We start from the raw sequence: 21,944 nt of genomic DNA, 5'->3' as shown, positions 1-21,944 counted from the left end.
TATAATAACCAACCTAACAGATAATTCGGATAACTTTGTAGAAGATGGCCACTATCTAACTCTAACGGATTTGGAAATATTAAACCTAACAGGTTATTTCTCATACACTAGCGCCGCTATGCGTATGAATTCCAAACTAAACTAGTCTCCATTATAAATGTTATGGCTACCCGAACAACTTTGTAGAAGACAAAAGTCTTATAGATCTCGAGATATCCACCTCACTAAATTATTGCATATAAGCTAGCGCCACCTAGCAGAAGTGTGTCTAGCTAATCTGATAATCACAAAAAGCATTACGCGCATATATTTATATTACAAAAGTTGGAGCGCGTTCTGAATGATTTGAAAATAAATAATAATTTTTTCCTGATTTTATTTATTTCCGTGTTTGCCACAATAGCAACCGGATATTCACCACCGGTGCGAAGCATGATTGCACTTCAACAACCTTGATAGAAACAACCGGTGCGAGAACAAGTGCATAAATAAAATATGAACGCATTTCGTTCCTATACTACACACATTTGGATACACATCGGTGGGGATCGTATAAGCAACTGCAAAATAATTTTGCCTATGGGATTGATTTCAAAACATCCCAACACTCGCTTGATAACAAAAAAGCTGCTCTGTCCGCAGCACCCAGCTCTTTATCAAGTGGTATGCTCGTAATCTAAATCACGCTAATACGATAATTAATATGAGAGAATAAAAGGTAAGCAATGACTTTGACGTTGGTGGTAACTACAAACATGTTGATATGGAAATGCTAATATCATCTTCCAAACTTGGACGTACATGTTCATGATAGCATTAGAGGCGAAAGTATAGAATTGATAGTTCCGTTAGGATACGGCAGGCATGAAGAATGTTTTTATAGAAGTCGATTTGAAAGCGAGCGGAGGGCAATATTTGTGATGGCACATATCACACGACCTTCCTTCTGCCAAGCTCCGGTATGAAGGGGGAGGGAAGAATATCAGTGTGGAAGCTGATATATCTCCACTGGCAAAAGGAAGGTGGTTTGACTTGCTCATATGCCATCGCGTGCGGAAGGATTTGCTATCGACGAGTACTGTCTCCAAATTTCTAATATGACATCAGCATTTAGTCGAATAGGATTTTTATTGCACAGTTCTGTTTTCTCATTGCGTCCCTGTTATGATATTTTGTTGGTCTTGCTGGGTAGCACCAGCCAGAGTCTATTATATATAGAGTTACGCAAAGAGTGAAGCCAAATCTACCTATTGAACTGTCAAACCGTCTACCTATCGAGCAAAGTAAACAAATGCTTGTTGGTAAGGCGGAAGTATTGTTATCGCCTAATGATTATTATGGCGAATTAAAACGCATGAATTGAAATGTATTAGATTTGTTCTAGAAACAGCTTCAAAAAACTTCAATACACCCCCAATAAAGTAGCAACAAGAAACTCACGTGTTTGCACTCTGTGGGTGACTTGGTTATCAAATTAAAAAGCTTTAGCAGTGAACACTCTCGTGAAGTCACTTTAAGGGTTGAACAAAAATGAAAGCTGCAAACAGAATAACAAGAAGATCGTTCAGAATAAGTGTAAGAAGATCCCCTTTGCGCAACTCTATATAATAGACTCTGGCACCAGCCATTCTTATGAGCGGGGGATTTCATAATTTCCGTACTGTCACTTTTATGTTTAATTCGATTTTAATTCACGAATCGGACCAAAGCCTAACGCAACCCAGCAAGACCAACAAAACATCTATCAACAGGGTGGCCACTGAAATTCGATTTTCAAATTCCCGGTTTTTTCCCGCTTTTCCCGGTAAATTTTGACAAATTTTCCCGGTTTTTATTTAACTTGCCATGTAGTTAGTGTCAACCGGCATTTAATCAACATAGTAATACCACAATAACACCTAATTACAATGGTTTTATTCTTTTCTTAGCTGCAAAACTTTCGTAAATATTTTTTCTTGGTTGCAAAACTTTCGAGGCAATGGACATTGCATGGCAGTCTAGTTCTGGTTCCTTCTTCTTATGGCATAATGTTCACAGAAAGCAGAAAAAACGTATTCTACGTATAGTATCTTACAGTATCGCCAACATATTTTAATGTACAGCTCTAGGTTTTATCTTATTCAGACTAATAGCAGACCTGACGAACTTCGTTTCGCCTAAAATTGATTTTTTCTCTGATTCGCTCTCGAGTTATGCTTAAATTTCTGTTTCATTTGTATGGGAGTCCCCCTTTCCTGAAGCGGACGGGGTTTCAAACCACCACAAAAACATTTCTTCCCTTCCAAAACCTCCACATGCCAGATTTGGTCCCATTTGCTTGATTAATTCTCGAGTTATAAAGAAATTGGTGTTTCATTTGATGGGAGCCCCCCTTTCCAGGCGAGGAGGGGTCTCGAACCATCTTAAGAACCTTCCCCGGCCCCAAAAACCCTCCATACAAATTTTCACGCCGTTCGGTTAAGTAGTTTCCGAGTCTATAAGGTTCAGACAGACAGAAATTCATTTTTATGTATATATATTTTAAAGAATACCTTCCTGAAAAACTGATTAAGCTTTTCAAACTATCGCAAAAGTATGTGAGAAACGGGTGCTTAGGGCCATCTTTGTAGGTGTGCAGGAAGACGGTGATTGGCGGCGAAGGATGAACCACGAGCTCGCCCATCTCTACGACGAGCCCAGTATCCAGAAGGTAGCTAAACCGGAATCGTACGATGGGCAGGGCATGTTGCAAGAATGTCGAACAGCAACCCTCCAAAGATAGTTTTCGCTTCAGATCCAGCAAGTACAAGACCATGTGGAGCACAGCGAGCGAGGTGGATTGACCAGGTACAGAACGATTTGGCGAGCGTGGGCGCATTCGAAGATGAGATGCGGCCTCAGACTGTGTATTGTGGCGTCAAATTATTGATTCAGTGTTATCTGTTTACATTTTTAATTTATTTAGCTTACATCTTAGCTGTTTAGATGTAAGCTAAATAAATTAAATGAATGTGAGGAAAGACACAATTATCTCTAATAAAATGAATCAAATTAAATCGATGTGTTTGAGTTAGAGAACTAAGCAATGAAGTAAGTGTATAACCGCATCATAGTTATTGGTTTACTAAATATCCACAAAATTATAAAACAACTAATATGCATTCTAACCCAGGTTTAACCCGAAATTTTTGTTTCCGATCAAGATCATTATTTTTTATGATTCGTAATTAAGTCAATTTTACATTTTGATTTCTAGAATTTGTTTTAATCAGTTTTCTATCTATTTAAATAGAATCTTGATTTTATTATTAAAAAGTTCAACGTTCAACGCTTCCATTCAATATTAGCATATTCGAATTATCGAAGTGTTGAAACTTATTCCCGTTGGAACTTATTTCTCATGTAACAAGTTAAAAACATATTTTAGAGTATATCCGTATATCTTTCACCATCATAACCTTTTATATTGTATTGGGTTGAAAAAAAAAACTAAAATAAAGATATTTTACTCTTCAAAATATTACAGACACAATCACGAAGTATCAAGGCAAGCTTGGACATTAAAAGTATTACTTTAAGTTGAATACATTCATTTAATAGAATTAATATTTCGATATTCGATTTTATGTTTGCCTCATAACACAATGTGTATAAAATGTCACTCGAAATTGATATCAAACTGAGCTAGTGACAACACAAACTGGATTCAGAAAAAAAGATCTACTTAATGTTTGTACCTCATGGACTACATGGACTAAAGATTAGAAAGCGACTAAGCGAGTAATGAACATTAAAGAGAAAATCATTTGCTAATATCAACTTCATAAAAACTTTGAAGAATTTTGAATTTGTTTGACGAAAATTTGTTTTTCCCGGTACAGGTCCTAAATTCCCGGTTTTTCCCGGTGACTTCAATTTCCCGTCTTTTTCCCGCTTTTCCCGTTTTTCCCGGTTCGGTGGCCACCCTGTATCAAAAATGATTCAATATCTGTCAAAAGTAATCTTGCTCTGTGAGCAGGGTTATTTGGAAATTTTAGAACTGTCACTTTTAAGTTTAATTCGATTTTGATTTACGAATCGGAACAAAGCCTTAGGATCTGTCTCAATTGGATAATTAAACTGAAATTAAACTTAAAAGTGACATTTCCATAATTATCGAATAACCCTGCTCGCAGAGCAAGATTACTTTTGACAGATATCGAATCATTTTCCATCGATTTCCTATTGGAATTGCTGGGTAGCACCAGCCATTCTTATTGTCGGATTTTCTGGATATGATACACTGCGCGGCGTTTGTAATGTTCCCAAATGGGTACTTGCACAAAACTTCACGCGGCGAATGACTGTCGAAAGGTACGGCCGCGCCAAACGATACACCGCAATGCTAATCACCCATAAGAATCAAGTAAAGGGGTGCAGAAAGCGCGGCGGTACCTTTCATGAAGGGTTCGGCGCGTGCAATTTTGAGAAAATCAGGCAATATAACGGGGTGATTTTTTAATTTTCGAACTGTCACTTTTAAGTTTAATTCTCCAAATGAGACAGACCCTTATAATGCAACGTACACACCAGTCAAGTAGTTTGACGAACATTGACTCCACCCCCAAGAAAACGCTTCGGTTGCTGCTTTGTTTGAACGTGTGTGAAGTTGTTCGAACAACCATTTGACAGGCGGCTCGGTTGGAAAAAAATAAAACGGTTTGATTTTGGTTTGAGTTGTCGGGGGTGGAGTCAAGGTTCGCCGCACATGTTTGAGCGTTTGTAGTGAAGTTGCACAAACCCCCATATATTTTTTGATGGTTGGTGCTCAAGTTGTCGCTTCGGTCGTTCGTGTGTGATATTGTTGGTCGAATAAATTGATTGTTCGTGCCGCTGTTGGTAAAACTTGATGGATGTTTGAATAAACGAGAGGTGGAGTCAATGTTGGCCAAACTGCTTGACCGTGTGTACGTTCCATAAGGTCTGTCTCATTTGGAGAATTAAACTTAAAAGTGACAGTTCGAAAATTAAAATATCACCATACTCATAAACTAACGAGCCTGGATTAAAAACAAAGAGACGCAATACTCCTACCTTTAACAACCTTGTGCTCGATTGGAACAACCGATTTGACAGCAAATGCGCTGTTCCAATTTTGACACTTCATCTCTTTGTTATGAGTGCAGCCTCTTTATCATAAACTACGCTCTAATGGAATTTTCGCTCAAAGGCCACACTGCCAATATATTCCGAACGGACTGCGAAGTGAGGGAGGCATGAAATCTCAATTCGAGACCGCAAACAACGCAACAAAGGAAAATAGTAGTGGTTTCTTCAGTGACACGAATGACCTTTAAAACAAATTGTCTTTACGTGCACAAACATGATATATTCTATCAACTATACATATTCAGTGAGGGTTGTGTATTGGCCATGGCTTATAATATTTCTGTGACGTCACATACAACTAATGCTATACTTGCGGTTTTGAAAATAACTAATGGTTGTCGTTGGCGGCGAGCCGGACAGGACTGGCTCGTTGGCAGCCTGTAGGCTTGATAACGGACGGACGACCCGATGACGGATGATCGACTCGTAGGCGGGCGGACGCTGGATAACGGACGGACGGCTCGATGGCGGATGACCGGCTCGTAGGCGGGCGGACGCTAGATAACGGACGGACGGCTCGATGGCGGATGACCAGCTCGTAGGTGGACGGCCGGTTCGTTGAAAAACGTACGATTCTGCTACGGATCAGGCGTGATGATTCGTTGGGTTCGTTTCGTCGACAATGTGTCGGTTTGTCGGCGAGTTGAAAGTTCCGGCCCGTTTGCGGGGGAATCGAGTAGAGCTCCGATGGTAGATAGCGTTAATTTATCTACGCTCGCCTCGGGAAATAAAAGATGGCCGCCCGCTATCGTCAATCGTCTTTTCAGGTTCCGTGCTTCCGCTCACGTACGCTCACGGAAATTGTCTCGACTTCCCTGGGCATAAAAGTATCATCGTGCTAGCCTCATGATATACGAATGCAAAAATGGTAACCTGGCTTAGAAACCTCGCAGTTAATAACTGTGGAAGTGAACACTAAGCTGCGAGGCGACTCTGTCTCAGTGTGGGGATGTAATGCCAATAAGAAGAAGAAGAACTCACGATGATATCGGCAACGACAAGAATATCGAACTACGGGAATCCATAGATTCTGTACAGCAGAATACTACAGTAGATCACGGTTCAGTAGCGCTTAAGAACACGGAGTGCCTACTAAATAAATATATGAATAAAAAAATCCTCCAGCAGTTCCTCAAAGGAATTTCTCCGGCGTTTTTTTTTCTGAGATTCCTCCGAGAATTCATGCGGAAGTTCCTCAAAGATTTTTTCCGAAAGCTTCACAGGAGATTTATCTGAAGTACCTCCAGGAAATCTTCTGGAAGGTTCTCCAGACACTTTTCAAGAATTCCTTCCAGAAATTCCTCCGATTATTCCTGCTGAAATTCCTCCTTACTACAAAAAACTAGAAATTAAAAAAAGCGCCAAGAATGCAAGCTTCTAATAAAAATAAAATTTTACTTTATTATGCTTGTCGACGGGACAAGCGTGCGTGGGCGGACTCGCTTGCCGACGAAGGGGAGAGAGAGCCACAGCAACCAGGGACATTCGCCTCCTCTACGATATCTCACAACGCTTAAGCGGGGCGAAGATGAATGCAACGATGCCTGTAAAAGACGCGAATGGTCAGTTATTGGTCGACCCTTTTTCAAGTGCCAACCAGGCCACCAGCATGATCTGTCCAGGATGCGACGTGTAACGCGCGTCAACACCGGAGCGCAATCACTGCTAGAGATTCAAACATCTGCCATGACATCTGCTCATCTTCTGCATCGTTTATTTCGTAATATAGGACACCTCAACCTTCCCGGTCGACTGGTTGCAAAGTATCTTAGTGAAGGTGCCCAAAAAGGATGACCTGACTGTGTACTCGTCAGTTATCAGACATGATGTTGCTGTGTACCGTCTTAAAAGTTCTATACTAAGTTATCCTAGCCCGGATTTAGGAAAAGATCTAAGCGACTTTCAGGCGACAGCAGACCGGGTTCCTTGCCGGAAGATCCTGTGTGGACCTTATTGTCACGCTCCGTATCATTCTGGAGCAGGTCAACGAATTCCAAGAGTCCCTTTACTTGGTATTCTTGAGAATATGTGGGGACCCTGAGACGCAAGGGGGTTCCTGAGAAAATTATCTGCCTCATCGAGGCATAGTACGAGCTCTTCTTGTGCAGAGTACTGCACAATGGGGTCGTGTTTGGCCCTATCCGGGTCGTAGCTGGTGTGAGACAAGGGTGTATTCCATCACCGTTACTGTTCCTTATTGTAATCGACGTTAATCTGATAGGTGCCAAACCTATGGCACCCTTTAACCATGGAGAATCTAAACGACATCGAATAGGCTGAAGACGTGAACTTCTCGCTCAACGGTGCTCTGATATGCAGAGTAAGCTCAACGACTCGTCTTCCGCAGGTTTAGTCATCAACGTCAACAAAACCAAATCGTAGGACGTAAACACGGCAACCTCTTCCAGTTTTACAGTAGTAGTAGACAATTAGTGGAGAATGTTGAAAAGTTCGAATATTTTGGAAGCCATGTGGCGTCAGACGGCGGTACCAAGATCAACATAGGCGCACGGATCAAGAAAGCAAGGGTTGCCTTTGCGAGTTTAAGTAGTATCTGGAAGCAGTGGCGTAGCCAGAAAATTGGTCTTGGGGGGGTTTTCCGAACTTTTTTTTTCGAAAAGAAATTTCTTCCGAAAATTTTGTCTCTGGGGGGGGGGGTTATGCCCAAAACCAGCCCCCTGGCTACGCCACTGTCTTGAAGAACAGGCAGATATAACGCATCAAAATTCGAATTTTCAACTCTAACGTGAAATCTGTACTGTTATACAGTTGTTCATCAACAGATGCCTACGGTACATAATTTGTGCATGGTGGCCTCACAACTGGATCTCAAACAATGAGCTTCATTGTCCGATAGTAAGGCCGAGGCCGGGGGGCCGAGGGGCTGGATCGGCCACACTTCACGAAGGAGCGGAAACGAAATATGCAAACTAGCATTAGACTGGAACGCAGCGGGACATCGCAGCAGAGGCAAACTCAGAGGTTCATGACGGCTCATAGAAGAAGTCGGCCTTAATCTAACCTGGCTACAGGTAAAAGCGATAGCTGGTCGTCGCTCAGGATGGAGATCTTTCAAGTCGGTCCTTTGCTCCACCGGAGGCGTACAGGATTCATAAGTAAGTAATTAAATAATCTTCATGCTGCTAGATAAAACTGAACTTAACAGTAAAAATCCTCTTCAAAATTGTATAACACCCTTCAACCTACTTCTTAAACAGTTCTCCAATATCCATCGATATGGTAGAAAATATTCGGTGGCGTGGTAAATTCACATACAGCGGCACGCTGACGCGGCGACGGCATAAGAAAATCACAGGTCTAACTGGAAATTTCAAAATAACGCCAAACACCAATTTCCGGCTTTCGCTCATCGAGCCCGTTACGGCAATACCCAGTTTCTAAGTTTTTGTCAATCAAATAGACTGATAAACTTTTCACTTATCACTTATCAAGTCTTTTTCAATGAAAAGGACTTAGAAAATTTTTCGATGGTATTTTTTTACACGGATTTTTGAATTAACGCGGTCTTTTTTTACACGGATTTTCGAATTAACACGGTTTTTTTTTACACGGACTTTCGAATTAGCACGGTTGTTTTTTACACGGATTTTCAAATTAACGCGGTTTTTTTTACACGGTTTTTTTGCGAGGTACGTATCCCCCTCGTAAAAAAAAACCTGGGTGTATTCTGAAGATCAAAGATGGCGTCCTTCCTCCGAATTGGCTGATCGAGGATACAAAAGAAAAAGGCCCTGTGGACCTACCACGTCTATTAGTTTTACGTCCCGAATTCCGCGTTTGCCCCTCAAAACCGCTTTTTCCCGCAGAAATAGTAATATCCTAACTAATTTACCTTTTTCTTATTGTATTGCACTAGTTTTTCACACACTGCAAGAATAGGACCAAACTAAGTCCAATTACCCTAATAGACAAAAGAGTTTTGTACTAGAAACATGATTTTGGCTCCGTAGCGCTTTACGGCAAATGAGCCTTTCAAATAAACAAAAGATTGAAAAAAAAAATAGACAAAAGACCTTTAGAACAATTACAATATCATTTTCTATTATACATTTCACTAACCGCTTTCCTTCGTGCAATTTTCACCTATACACGAAATTTAATCTAACTTTTAGCGGTCTCTTACGTAGGTCTATAATAAAGGACAGACAGTAAATTAAAAAAATCACTACTTTAAATTACTCTTTAAATGAGCTTTACACGAGTTTCTTAGGGACACGACGCTCACTAACCGCTCACTTGTGTCTTCAGAACGGAATTGAAGTGGCGAGTGCTAGCTATGCCAAGCACGACCGTATTGGTTCCACTAGAATACGAGCAACACCCGAAATTGCTGTATTTACATATTTATAGTTTCGTGAATATCATCGTCTCTCTGCTTGTCTGTGAGTTGTTCTACGGCGGAGAGTATTTTGCCGGCACTCAAACCGCTGCTAATAGATTGTGAGTTAGTGAGTAACCTCTCCTAATGAACATGGCCAGGGGTATATTAAGGTCTAAATAATAATTGTGAAGGAGTCACAAATGCAATTTCTGGAACCATTGGTTACACCCATCAATGAAATTCATACTGAAGCTTCATTTTTTTGTCAGGAATACAATCCTGAAGAAATTAGGTTCCGCCACCCTCCGCCCGCTCAGTTATTTCGGTTTTACTGACGGTGGTCCTTTCGGTCTTGTCAATCAATTTTGATAAGTGCAGCAACGCACAATTTGTATTCACTTCTCTCTCTACTTCTCATTTGTCCCAATGCAATGGTGTGACATCAGCTTAAAATTGTCTAGTTATTACGTGAGCATTTTTTTCTGGGGTTTTCGACTCCCCCTCCCTCATGTAAGATTTCTTTCATACAAATGTTTTTTTATTTACATGATGCGTAAAAAAACGATAGAAGTCACCCCCTTTCCCCCATAAGTGCTTACGTAATATGTGTACGCCCCACTTAGCATCATTTGTTGTTGGCTCACGCATACTTTTGTTAGAGAAATCCCACGTGATCATTAGTTCTTACAGGCTCCTGCGCTCTGAGATTTTGAAAATATTGCTAATTAATGAAAGTAGGATAAACTAACAAGTCATGTTATGTCTAGTCGCAATGGATAATTTCGGAAAAGGATTTTATTTTATCCATTACTTTTAATTTTCCAAACTTAATCTGTAAAAATATCATGAGTTTTTCACATGAATCGTAATATCAAGTAACAACTTACGCCTCTACAGCTTTACTTAGTTTGGGGACGAAACAAAACCTATTCCATATGTTTACTATTTCTAACAATAGAATAAATTTTTCGTTAGCACTGCGGTGAGGCGGCTGAAATCGGTGATTAAATACCTGTGTAAATGCTCATATAAAGAGAACTCAACATTGGCGGCGCCAGCCATTGATATTTGAAGGGGCACCACTTGGTGCAAGCACGTTGTCTTAGAGAACTATAGCGTGCTTGCGACGACTGGTGCCCCACCTCTCGCTCCGAAACTTGTACTTTAGCTTACGGGTCATTGAGGGAAGAGAAGATGAACCACACAAGCAACCAAAATTTCGGATAAGAGGGGATGTTTTTTTTTTTTTTTTATCTATTGCATTTATTTGACAGGCTCAGGCGTGTATAACACTTAACGGAGCCGAGACTCTTTATGATATTTAAAAACTATATCATTATTATTAACAGTTAGTAGGGGAAAGGGACATTGACCAAGATACTCGTGGTGACTCAAGGTTAGATTGCGTAATTTCAGGATGGACAGGGTTGGGATTTTGGTTTTGGGTTTTTTCAGCTGCTCATCCGGGTATTTGACGTCAAAAACGTTGTAGCGTAGCGTCGTGCTCCAGTTGTGGTTCGTCAGGGAGCATCTTCCGGATGGCCAGAGCTTCATGGTACACGGAACAATAAGACAAAGACAAGGACCAAAACTGAAGGAATACAAAATAAAACATATTAGACTTTGATGTCAGACGAGCAAAGAAAGACATAGATAGCCTGCATATATACCACATCGCGATCCCCAAAACACTTCTTACTTCCCTGTAGTGTTGTTTACCTCAGGCCACAAGGGTATCCAATAGTTGCTCTCTGGAGGCGTCGTTTTCCGAGCAATACCAAACTACGTGATCGATGTCATCGTAACCGGCTCCACACCTACATATATTGCTATCGACCAGGTTTATTCTATAGAGATGTGCGTTTAGTGAATAGTGATTGGACATAAGCCTCGACATCGTGCGGATAAAGCCTCGACTTAAGTCCTCACCTCTGAACCACGCTCGCGCAGAAACTTTAGGAACTATGGAAAATAGCCACCGTCCAAGTTCATTGTTTGACCAAATCATTTGCCAATTTTGAAGAGTACTCTGACGGACTAATGGGAAAAACTCGTTGTTCGAGATTTGTCTATCATAAACTTCACCTTCCTGTGCGCCCACCTTTGCTAGCGAGTCCGCCTTCTCATTGCCATAGATTAGGCAATGGGATGGGACCCATACAAAGGTAATCTTGAATGATCTTTCGACCAAATCACGCATCTGCTCTCTTATATTTGTAAGAAAGTAAGATGCGTGCTTAACAGGTTTCATCGACCGGAGTGCCTCGATAGAACTAAGACTATCCGAGAAGATGAAATAATGGTCTACACGCATAGAAATTTTGTTACGTTGATTCAACAAATTGGTTTGTTGAATTCAACCATAACTGTTTGTTACAATGAAAATCAAAATTTGTAATGTCAACTAACAAATTTTGTTGATGTAGCCATAAACCCTGTTTATTTTTACAAATTGTTTTGTTGATATTATATGTCAAAGAAAACCAATATGGCTGCTAACAGCGTACCATAAATTTGTGCGTGCCATATCAGTTGCAGTGGAAAAAACGATTCCACTCCACATTTTTTTCTAGTGGAAAACAACATGGAAGGAAATGGAATGGAAAACAACCGAAAGTGGAATGGATATCGCCATTGTTTTCATTTATATATAGAAGTAAGTATTTGTTTAAAAATAAAGCTAAAAATTTCATATTTTTATAAATATAAATGTTCCACCTTTTAGCAAATGTCTCAGATTTATCCCGGTCTATTCTCATCAGACAAATGTAAAAATATGATTGAGGCCCTATTGAAATGGACGAGGAAATGGATACGCGATCTAAAAAAACCAAGTGTTATTTATAATAGCATGAACATAGTTTGCAAATAAAAAAAATTGAAAAATATTGCATTGTAAAATATTTGTGTTTTTGTAACTTAACCTCAAATGTAAAGAAAAAATATTGGCAACTCTACAAAAAATATAGTGGTTTTAACAAACACGTTTGTTAAACTAATAAAAATATTCTTAAAACGACAAAACGTCAAAATAAAATTAATAACTATCATGATTGTTAGAACAACAAACATATTGGGTTGAATTCAACAAAAATGTTTGTAAGCCCTGAGATAACAAACATGTTTGTCGAATTTGACCCTTTATTTTGTAGAATTTACAATTTATTTTTGTGCGTGTACGGGCTGATCGGAAATTATCCCCAAAGCGAAGTTAATTGCTGCCAGCTCAGCAACATAAACCGAACACGGTTCCTGAAGTTTTCGGAAGGTGATTGAATTTACATTGAAGACACCGAAGCCAGTGGATCCGTTGATGCGAGAACCATCAGTGAAATATCTGTTGTTGCAATTGACATGTTCATATTTTTCGGAAAAATAGGGGGAATGGAAAGATTTCGAAGATGATCTGGTATTCCTTGAATAGCATGTTTCATGGACAGATCGTATTCAATGGAGGAACTGTCGTTGATGAAGCTAACTCGTGGTGGATTATAACATGGAAGACAAAGATCTGTCGATATGTAGTTGAGGTAGACCCTCAGGAATCTTGACTGACGAATCAGTTCAAGCATATTATCGAAATTTTCTAAGACAAGTGTGTTACTTGTTCCACATTTGATCAGTATTCTAAGTGAGAGTTCCCAGTAGCGGTGCTTTAAAGGAGTGACTCCAGCAAGCACCTCCAGGCTCATGTTATGCGTTGAATGCATACAGCCAAGAGCAATACGCAAACAACGATATTGAATACGTTCCAATTTGATCAGGTGGCACTCAGCTGCTGAGAGGAAGCAGAAAGAGCCGTACTCTAAAACAGAGAGAATAGTCGTTCTATATAGTTTGATGAGATCTTCCGGGTGAGCGCCCCACCAAGTTCCGGAGATAGAACGTAGAAAATGAATCCTTTTTCGGCATTTCTCTATCAAATAATCAATATGGGTTTTCCAGGTACACTTAGAATCAAACCAGACCCCAAGGTATTTTGAAGATAAAGATTGGTTTATGTTATCATTCAACAGCTTTAGTTTCAGTTGAGCAGGGTACCGCTTCTTAGTAAACACAACCAACTGAGTTTTTGCGGTGAACACTCGATCCCTAAATGTCTGGCCCAACCAGTCAGATTATTTAGGGAACTTTGCAATGGTCTTTGCAGGACTTCTGCACCCGAACCTCTTAGCGAGATCACGGCATCCTCTGCCAGCTGTCTAAGTGTGCATTGTTCTTCCAAACAATTGTCAATATTTTTCACATAGAAATTGTAAAGCAGGGACTTAAACATGATCCTTGGGGAAGGCCCATGTAGCTATTTCTGGAAGTTGTCAGAGTGCCGAGAGTAAAGTTCATATGTTTCACTGACAACAAGTTGTACAAGAAATTATTTAAAATAACGGGTAATCCACTACTGTGCAGATTTGCCGACAGTATTTCTATGGAAACTGAATCAAAAGCGCCCTTAATATCCAAGAAAACTGAAGCCAATTGCTCCTTATGCGCAAAGGCCAGCTGTATATCTGAAGAGAGCAACGCTAGACAATCATTTGTTCCTTTACCTTTTCGAAAACCGAACTGAGTATTTGATAGTAATGCATTTTGTTCGACCCAATGATCAATTCTTGAAAGGATCATTTTCTCCAATAATTTCCTCATGCACGATAGCATGGCAATCGGTCGGTATGAATTGTGATTAGACGCTGGTTTCCCAGGCTTTTGAATAGCTATTACTTTGACCTGTCGCCATTCTGGTGGCACAATGTTGTACTCCATGAAACAGTTGTACAGGTCAAGTAATCGTCTTTTTGCGATATCTGGGAGGTTTTTCAGAAGATTGAATTTGATGTTATCGCATCCCGGAGCAGAGTTATTCGATGAAAGAAGAGACATAGAAAGTTCCAGCATTGAGAATGGTCCACCCAAAGAACCGGGATCAGTGACTGATTCTCGAAATAGCGGTTCTGCTGGTACGGAATCTGGACAGACCTTTTTTGCGAAGTTGAATATCCATCGATTGGAGTATTCTTCACTCTCGTTGGTGGAAGTGCGGTTCCGCATGTTGCGGGCCGTTTTCCAAAGTGTTGTCATTGAGGTTTCCCCTGATAGTCCCTCGACAAAGCGTCGCCAGTAACTACGTTTTTCAGCCTTGAGAAGATTTTTGAGCCTACTTTCAAGCCTCAAATACTCTTCGAAAAGCTCGAACCTTCCGTGTTTACGGAAGGCCTTAAAACATCAGATTTCTCAGAATACAACTTAGTACATTCATCATCCCATCCAGGTGTGGCTGGTCTTCTTATGACAGATGTACTTGGAACGCATCGTTTCTGGGCTTCTAGTGCGCATTGAATGAACTCAGTTAGAAATCGATACTCATCCAGTGGCGGAAGAATATCAGTTGACTCAATACCAATTTTACCGCCGATGCAAATTTTTGCCAGTCAATGTTCTTCGTGAGGTCGAAAGGAACCTGAACTGGCTCTGATCGTTGATAGCCATTTTTGATTGTGGTGACTATCGGCATGTGGTCACTACCATGGGGATCTTGGATTACCTTCCACGTACAATCTAATGATAGTGAGTTTGAGCATAAAGACAGATCTAATCGACTTTCTTGACCTTGAGGTCCTATTCGAGTTACTTCACCTGTGTTCAAGATATTCAAGTTGAAATCGTCGCACAAATCATAGAAAATTGGCGCTCTATTATCGTCTCTGGTTTCGCCCCATGCAGTACCATGTGCATTCATATCGCCCAGTATTAAAACTGGGGATGATAGAAACTGCGCTCCAAAGATGTTGACGACTAAGCGAGGCATTTGGTGGAATATAAACTGAAGCTATGCAAAGGTCTTTATTCTTTACGTTTACTTGGCAAGCGACGATTTCCAAGCCATTTACAATTGGGATGGGAATTCTGTAGAAAGGGTAACATTTTTTGATCCCCAGAAGAACGCCACCATAGTTATCATCGCGATCTGAGCGAATAATGTTAAAATTGTGAAAGTTGATTCAAAAGAAAGCCATGTTCACAGAGTGCAAATATATCGCAATCGTGTTTGCGAATCAAAAACTTGAACACACTAATTTATTTTTTAGACTATGACAGTTCCACTGTAGCACAGTGATTGTATTTTCTATATTGGCCGTATTATCCATCGAAAGATACAATTTCTGCAAGAAGGGGCCATGAAACAGTCAATTGCTTCAGATATGTTTCTACTGTTGGTATAAAGATGTCAATGATTGCCCTCATTGAATTGGGTACATTAAATAATTTCAAAATACGGTCCACAAGGTCCTTAAAGGATATCAGTCCTCGCTTGGACGAGATTCTTTTCTTGGAAGTGCGAGTAGCAATTTTCTGCTCAGAGATATTCCTTGTCTGATGTTTCTTTGAAACTTCAGTTTTAGGCAATGGCGGGAATGCAACATGGGTCAAAAGGTGCAGTGTAGACAGGCTGCTTCGGGATTTTAAATAATCCTCCATTACCATCGAATTTTTGCAAGCTTTTAGGGACGATTTTTGTTTTCTTACGGCGCTATCCCAGAAAGACAGTTTCTTCCTCTTTTCGGGTACGTGTACCTCCGCAGAATCATCCATATCGGCTACGTCAGAGTCCGATTCGTCTATGGAAATGACATCATAAAAATCACTTACTTGAACGGCAGCTGAAATAGCAGCCGTTGCGTTGGCAGTTGCGGATGTATCTTGCGACTTCACCATTTCTGCATACGACTGCTTAGAGCGCTGTACTAACGAACGCTTAACTTTTTGGTGCGCTTCTTGTACACCGGGCATTCTTGCAAACCATGGGGAGGATCTAGACCACAATAAGCACATTTTGTAGCTTGTTGTTGGCATGACTCCTCCCTATGCTTCTCAAAACATTTGCCACAACGGGGCTTGTTGTCGCAAAACTCGGCAGTGTGCCCCAACTGTTTGCAGTTGGTACAATTAAACACCCTCGGCACAAAAGACGCACCGGAAATAACATATTTTCAATATCTACATATTTTGGGAGAATCGAACCGGCGAACGTCACCCGAAGTGAACCTGACTTGGAATACACTTTTTACCATCTACCATGACAGCTGAATGCAACTCCTTGCAATCCAGAATATCCACAGTAGATTGCAGGGCATTCTTTAAGCGACCTTTTTCCTGCAAGTACATCCGTACAAGTCAGGCTCGCTGCGTTTATCACGCCTTCAATTTCGACCTCTCGCGAGGCACATAAACCAAATATTCTACATTATACAGTTGGTCTTTTGCAATAGCATTTGCATCCTGATATGTAGGTGCGGTTACACGTAGTTTGTTCCGATTAATCTGATGAAAATCAGTTTTCGGAAAACGACGCGTCAAGTCGCGTTTGATTCCTAAAAAACAATACTTTTCACTTTCTGCCGAAAGTAAACAACCCAAGGCCCAGGCGAAGAAGCCTGGTAGAATCGCGATGCGAACGACATTGTCTTTGGGAGGCGTTTCGCCTCCGTTTTGTTCGTCCATGTAATATAACCCAAAATCCCCAAAATAATAATAAAAAAATATGAGAAAATACTAATAAGATTTAACTATAATAATAACCAAACAACAACAAAAACACAGAAAAAGCGAAATGAATTAATAATATTTCAGGCGAACTTTTTCGCTTTTGCCCACTGTAATCCACCGGTACCTAACTATAGGCAGAACACAAAACGGCACCACTGAAGTGTGGATGAATCGAGTTCAACGGGACAATGGGATACAATATTGTACTTAGCCTGTTCGCTGCCTACTCCACCGAGTAGGTAGCTTTTTACGTGACGGCGACTTTGCTGCTGTTGGTCGTCACAGTAATGCTTTCAGAAAAAAAAAAAACTTCACCTTCTCACGAGACTGCAATAGCATTGCTAAGACAGCTCGCTTCCTTAATTAGTCGGCTGGATAGATCACCTTGTGACTAACTAACTTTTAACTCGCGTAGGCAACTAACGATATAAAAACAACCCCGACCGTGGGGGAAAAAAAACTCCACCGATTAAAAGAGCGTCACGTGATGAGACACGGATGTAAATACGTCCGGCTCGTCCAGAAACACGACAAGGAATCGAGGGGATGTTTTGGTTTAATCAGCTCGCATTTTAAGTAATTTTTTGTATGGTGGGAGCGCAAAATTGAACTTTGAAGTCCCGTTAAGTTGTTTGGAAATTAATGTGAACCAAAGATGAACCAATTGGTTTAGTTAGGAACAAATTTAAGTAAAATCTGAACTTTTGATTGCTTGGGCATCTATTCAATGAAAAATCACAATATGTGGCCTGCTAGACCATTTTATTCACTTCTAACATTTATGACCGTCTTTTTTGGAATTGGTCCCACTGTGCGTCGTCGGGGGTGATAATGGGTCAAATAGGGGTGAGAATGGGTAACTGTTTCAACCACTTAGAATGCTTGTAGAATAGATTGAATGTATCTGAGGGCAAGAAGACTAAAATATAAGAGACCTTTTTGAACAGATTGTTTGGTCCATGCTTCTATATGTTCCTCAAATAAAATCAATTGTCTTTTTGCTTTTCGCGTATACTAAGTATACGTAAAGGCTATAGGATCACTCCAAAACCGAACTTTTGATAGAAGGCTCGGAGAGCCATAGTGTTATATAGCAATCGACTCAGCTCGACGAATTGAGGTGATGTATGTATGTGTGTATGTATGCATGTATGTGTGTGTGTACAAAAAAAATGTGAGACACACTTTTTTGTACTTAACCTTACCCGATTTGCTTGCAACAGGTTGCATTCTACGCGGAATCCTTCCTAATTTTTCGCTATTGAAAATCGGCCATTGCGTTCTGGAGTTATAAAAAACAACATCGATTTTTTCCCCATTTTTCTTAAGGGTCCCCGCTTGGAAAAAAAAAAATTCAAAATCAAATTTTTTTTTTTCAAAAACTTTTGCGATGCATTTAAATGAACGCAAATAAATGTGAATTGATGGAAATAGCTGAAGCTATCTCCCTCAAGTGCAATTTTGACCTCTCTTATGTGCTTTTCTTGATACTCTTATGCATTTTCTTGTTTTATAGAGAACGTTTTATAGTGCCTACACGAGAAAGGCACCATCACCGCTAGGTGGATTATTCTGGTTTTTCTTTAAACAAATCAGAAAAATAAGCATATTTATTGTCCAAAGATATTCTAGTAGCCTAAAAATTTGATCATATCGACATAAGGAGAGTGAATCTTGAGTAAAATATGATTAGAACACATCGAGATAGAGAAATATCGAGATAGGGAGGTTATCGAGATGTAGAAAGCCAAAATGTATGTAGATTGAATAGACCGAGCAAACCATCGACATAAGAGGTATCGAGATATAGAACATCGAAATGTAGAGAGTGGACTGTAATTATATTTTCAATATTGTAAATTTGTTCCAAATACCATACATTTTATTTCATAATTCAAGAGATTTATCGATAGCTTAATACGTAACACGCCTGCGTAACGCATACAAAATGAAATTATAGACACTTCCGAAGGAAGGGTAGAAAACCCAATTACAAAGGCTCTTGATTTGACTTGCAACCAAGATACCTTTGATCAGATATAATTTACTATTATATGATGGAATGATTCGTTGGAGATTTGTTAGAATAATAGTGGATAGTTGCATGATAAATAAACTTACCTCTAATCTGTCCAGTTTTCCCTTCAATCTGTCGTAATTGTCACGAATATCATTTATTGCTTTGCTATTTGCACAATGGCTATTACGCATAACGCGAAGTTTACCAGAACTGTAATGAATATATTTAAAATATAAAATATAGAATCTGGTTCAAGCTATTTTTTATACAAACCTCAAAGGAATACTATCGCTCGTAACGCTGCTACAGTCGCTTGCTTGCTCGCTGTATTTTTCTTCCATATCTCCTATAATTCCTGGACTGGATATACCAATCGTATCAGCTTCTTCTCCAATTCCTAGGCTCGAATTCAGTACGTTATCGTAACCAAAAGATACATTGTCCTCGATGCGTGATGGGCGATTTATATCCATTATGTTGTGATCTGCGTACCATGCTTGATAAATTATTTCAATTTAATACAGTTGGCATATTAAAAAATTGGCAGCGTAATGAACATTTTTCACCCCCACCCACTCACTCATTATTTTTTAGGGATTTTGGATATTTGTAATCCCAGAAAGAGTTGAATGGGATTTGCGAGCAAAGTTTGAAATCAAAATTTTCTGTCATGATGTCAATTATTTGATTACTCCAAATCTGGAAACCTGACATTCGTAATTACCGTGGAATAGCCATCATCTCTTGCATTCCCAAACTGTCAAACAAATCAATGAAAAAACGGTTTTTTTACGCTACGTGCACGACTACATTTGATGCTGGGTACCTTGCGTGGACGCGGCGTGCACGCAGCTTGAAAAAACGCTACGTGGGTATCGGCCCTTATTCTCTTAATGCAATAAGCCATTTTATAGAAAGCTCAAATGACAGGAGACCAAATACTAATATTTACATTTTACAAGGAACATTTGCGAAAATGAAATGAAATGATGATGATGATGACGAAATGATGATGGTTTACATGCAAATTTACCAAAACAAAGACCGAGCCCTCCACTCAAAATTTCGATCAGCTGTTCGAATCTGTCTCATAAAATGGCTTATAAGCTATTTTATAGAAAGCACATATGACAGGAGACCTAACACTAATATTTACGTTTTACAAGGAACATTTGCGAAAATGGAATGAATTGATGATGATGATGACGAAATGATGATGGTTTGCATGCAAATTTACCAAAACAAAGACCGAGCTGTTCACTCAAAATTTCGATCAGCTGATCGAATCTGTCTCATAAAATTGCTTATGGATAATGGCAGAGTCTATTATATATAGAGTTACGCAAAGAGTGAAGCCAAATCTACCTATTGAACTGTCAAACCGTCTACCTATCGAGCAAAGTAAACAAATGATTGTTGGTAAGGCGGAAGTATTGTTATCGCCTGATGATTATTATGGCGAATTAAAACTCATGAATTGAAATGTATTAGATTTGTTCTAGAAACAGCTTTAAAAAACTTCAATACACCCCCCAATAAAGTTGCAACAAGAAACTCACGTGTTTGCACTCTGTAGGTGACTTTGGTTATCGAATTAAAAAGCTTTAGAAGTGATCACTCCCGTGAAGTCACTTGAAGGGTTGAACAAAAATGAAAGTTTTCAACATAATAACAAGAGCATCATTCAGAATAAGAGTAAGAAGATCCTCTTTGCGCAACTCTATATAATAGACTCTGGATAATGGTAACTACGTGGAAGCTCTATACACTGACTTTAGCAAGGCGTTTGATCGCATTGACATTCCAATGTTACTCTTCAAATCGCAAAAATAATGGAATTGAGCCAGGACTCCTTAGGCTCGATGCCCACGTAGCGTCTTTTCAACGCTGCGTGCACACGGCGTTAAAAGGACGCATGTGTGCATCGGGAAAAAGCGGTAACGCAGCGTCGCCGCACCGATGCACACCTGCGATTTTTCAACGCCACGTGCACGCAGCGTTAAAAAAAAACGCTACGTGCTCATCGGCCCTTAGATGGCTTGAATCTTATCTCGCAGACCGGCAACAAATAATAAAATTTAACGGAAAGAAATCCAATCCTATTCAAGTCACTTCAGGAGTTCCACGAGGCACTCATCTTTGCTCTTTTTTATTTATATTACACCCGATTCTTTTTTACACGGGGAATACGTTCCGTGTAAAAAAAATTTCAGTTCAAAATTTGAAATTCCGTTTGAAAAAAGTTTTATAATTTCTCGACGAATCATGCTAAATGGAGCAACTTTGCAAAAATTTTGTATGGGATTTTTTGATTTGTGTAAAAACAGAATCAAGTGTATATGTAAATGACATTACCTTCATTGGGGGGGCAGCAGGGACCATGTCCAAGGGCTTGACGACCCCTCCCCAGCTGTCTGTGAGTCAGGGAGAACTGCCTAGGGCGTGGTGGGATTTAGCAGTGGGCTCTGCTAAAATCCCTCCCAAAAAACCACAAGTGCCCGTAAGCAGACTCTATCAAAGCGACTGTGTGCCGCTTCAAAAGCACAAGCCCAGGGAGTGCCATTGGCACATCAGGATTGATCCCAGTAAGATCCTGATTATGGTATACTGGTTGCATGTTATTGGTCTTGTTTTGGATATTGAGATATTGTGAACGCGAGGGCTGGTAGTCTGGTTATTCTATTCTCTTAGTAAGGCCGGGTGACACCGACCTGAAACGGCGAATGGGCTAATGGCCAGGCTGTCTTCCGTCCCCTAAAACCGTGGCGGGCCTTGTAGCACGCGGTACAATCCTGTCGCTCAGCTGGCAGCTGAGTGGGAGTAAACTCAGATGCTTTTCCCTGACTAGCGCTGATCTGGCTCTGAACACGAAAGTGTCAACCCTCACATGGCCTCCCTGCATGCCGCAAGGTA

The 21,944-nt window shown here is 40.1% G+C and overlaps 1 protein-coding gene across 3 annotated transcripts in view; it reads right to left on the bottom strand.

Moving 5' to 3' along the window:
• The window catches only part of LOC134211782 (transmembrane and coiled-coil domains protein 2), a 215,795-nt gene that overhangs the window by 94,126 nt on the left and 99,725 nt on the right, over positions 1-21,944 (bottom strand). For 2 of the 3 annotated variants that reach the window (XR_009979097.1, XM_062689002.1), the window contains exons 6-7: positions 19,305-19,527; positions 19,133-19,241 (exon numbers count right to left, since the gene is read on the bottom strand). Coding sequence is in view for 2 of the 3 variants with exons in the window: in XM_062689002.1 (XP_062544986.1) it covers positions 19,133-19,241; positions 19,305-19,527 (332 nt within the window). In the remaining variant the exon portion in view is untranslated. The remainder of the gene's footprint in view (positions 1-19,132; positions 19,242-19,304; positions 19,528-21,944) is intronic. The other variant, XM_062689003.1, reaches the window with a different exon arrangement.

This window comes from Armigeres subalbatus, chromosome 2 (genome assembly GCF_024139115.2).
Source record: "Armigeres subalbatus isolate Guangzhou_Male chromosome 2, GZ_Asu_2, whole genome shotgun sequence".
NCBI lineage: Eukaryota > Metazoa > Arthropoda > Insecta > Diptera > Culicidae > Armigeres > Armigeres subalbatus.
The sequence above is the reverse complement of the archived record's forward strand: the minus strand, read 5'-3'. Positions and strand labels throughout refer to the sequence as shown.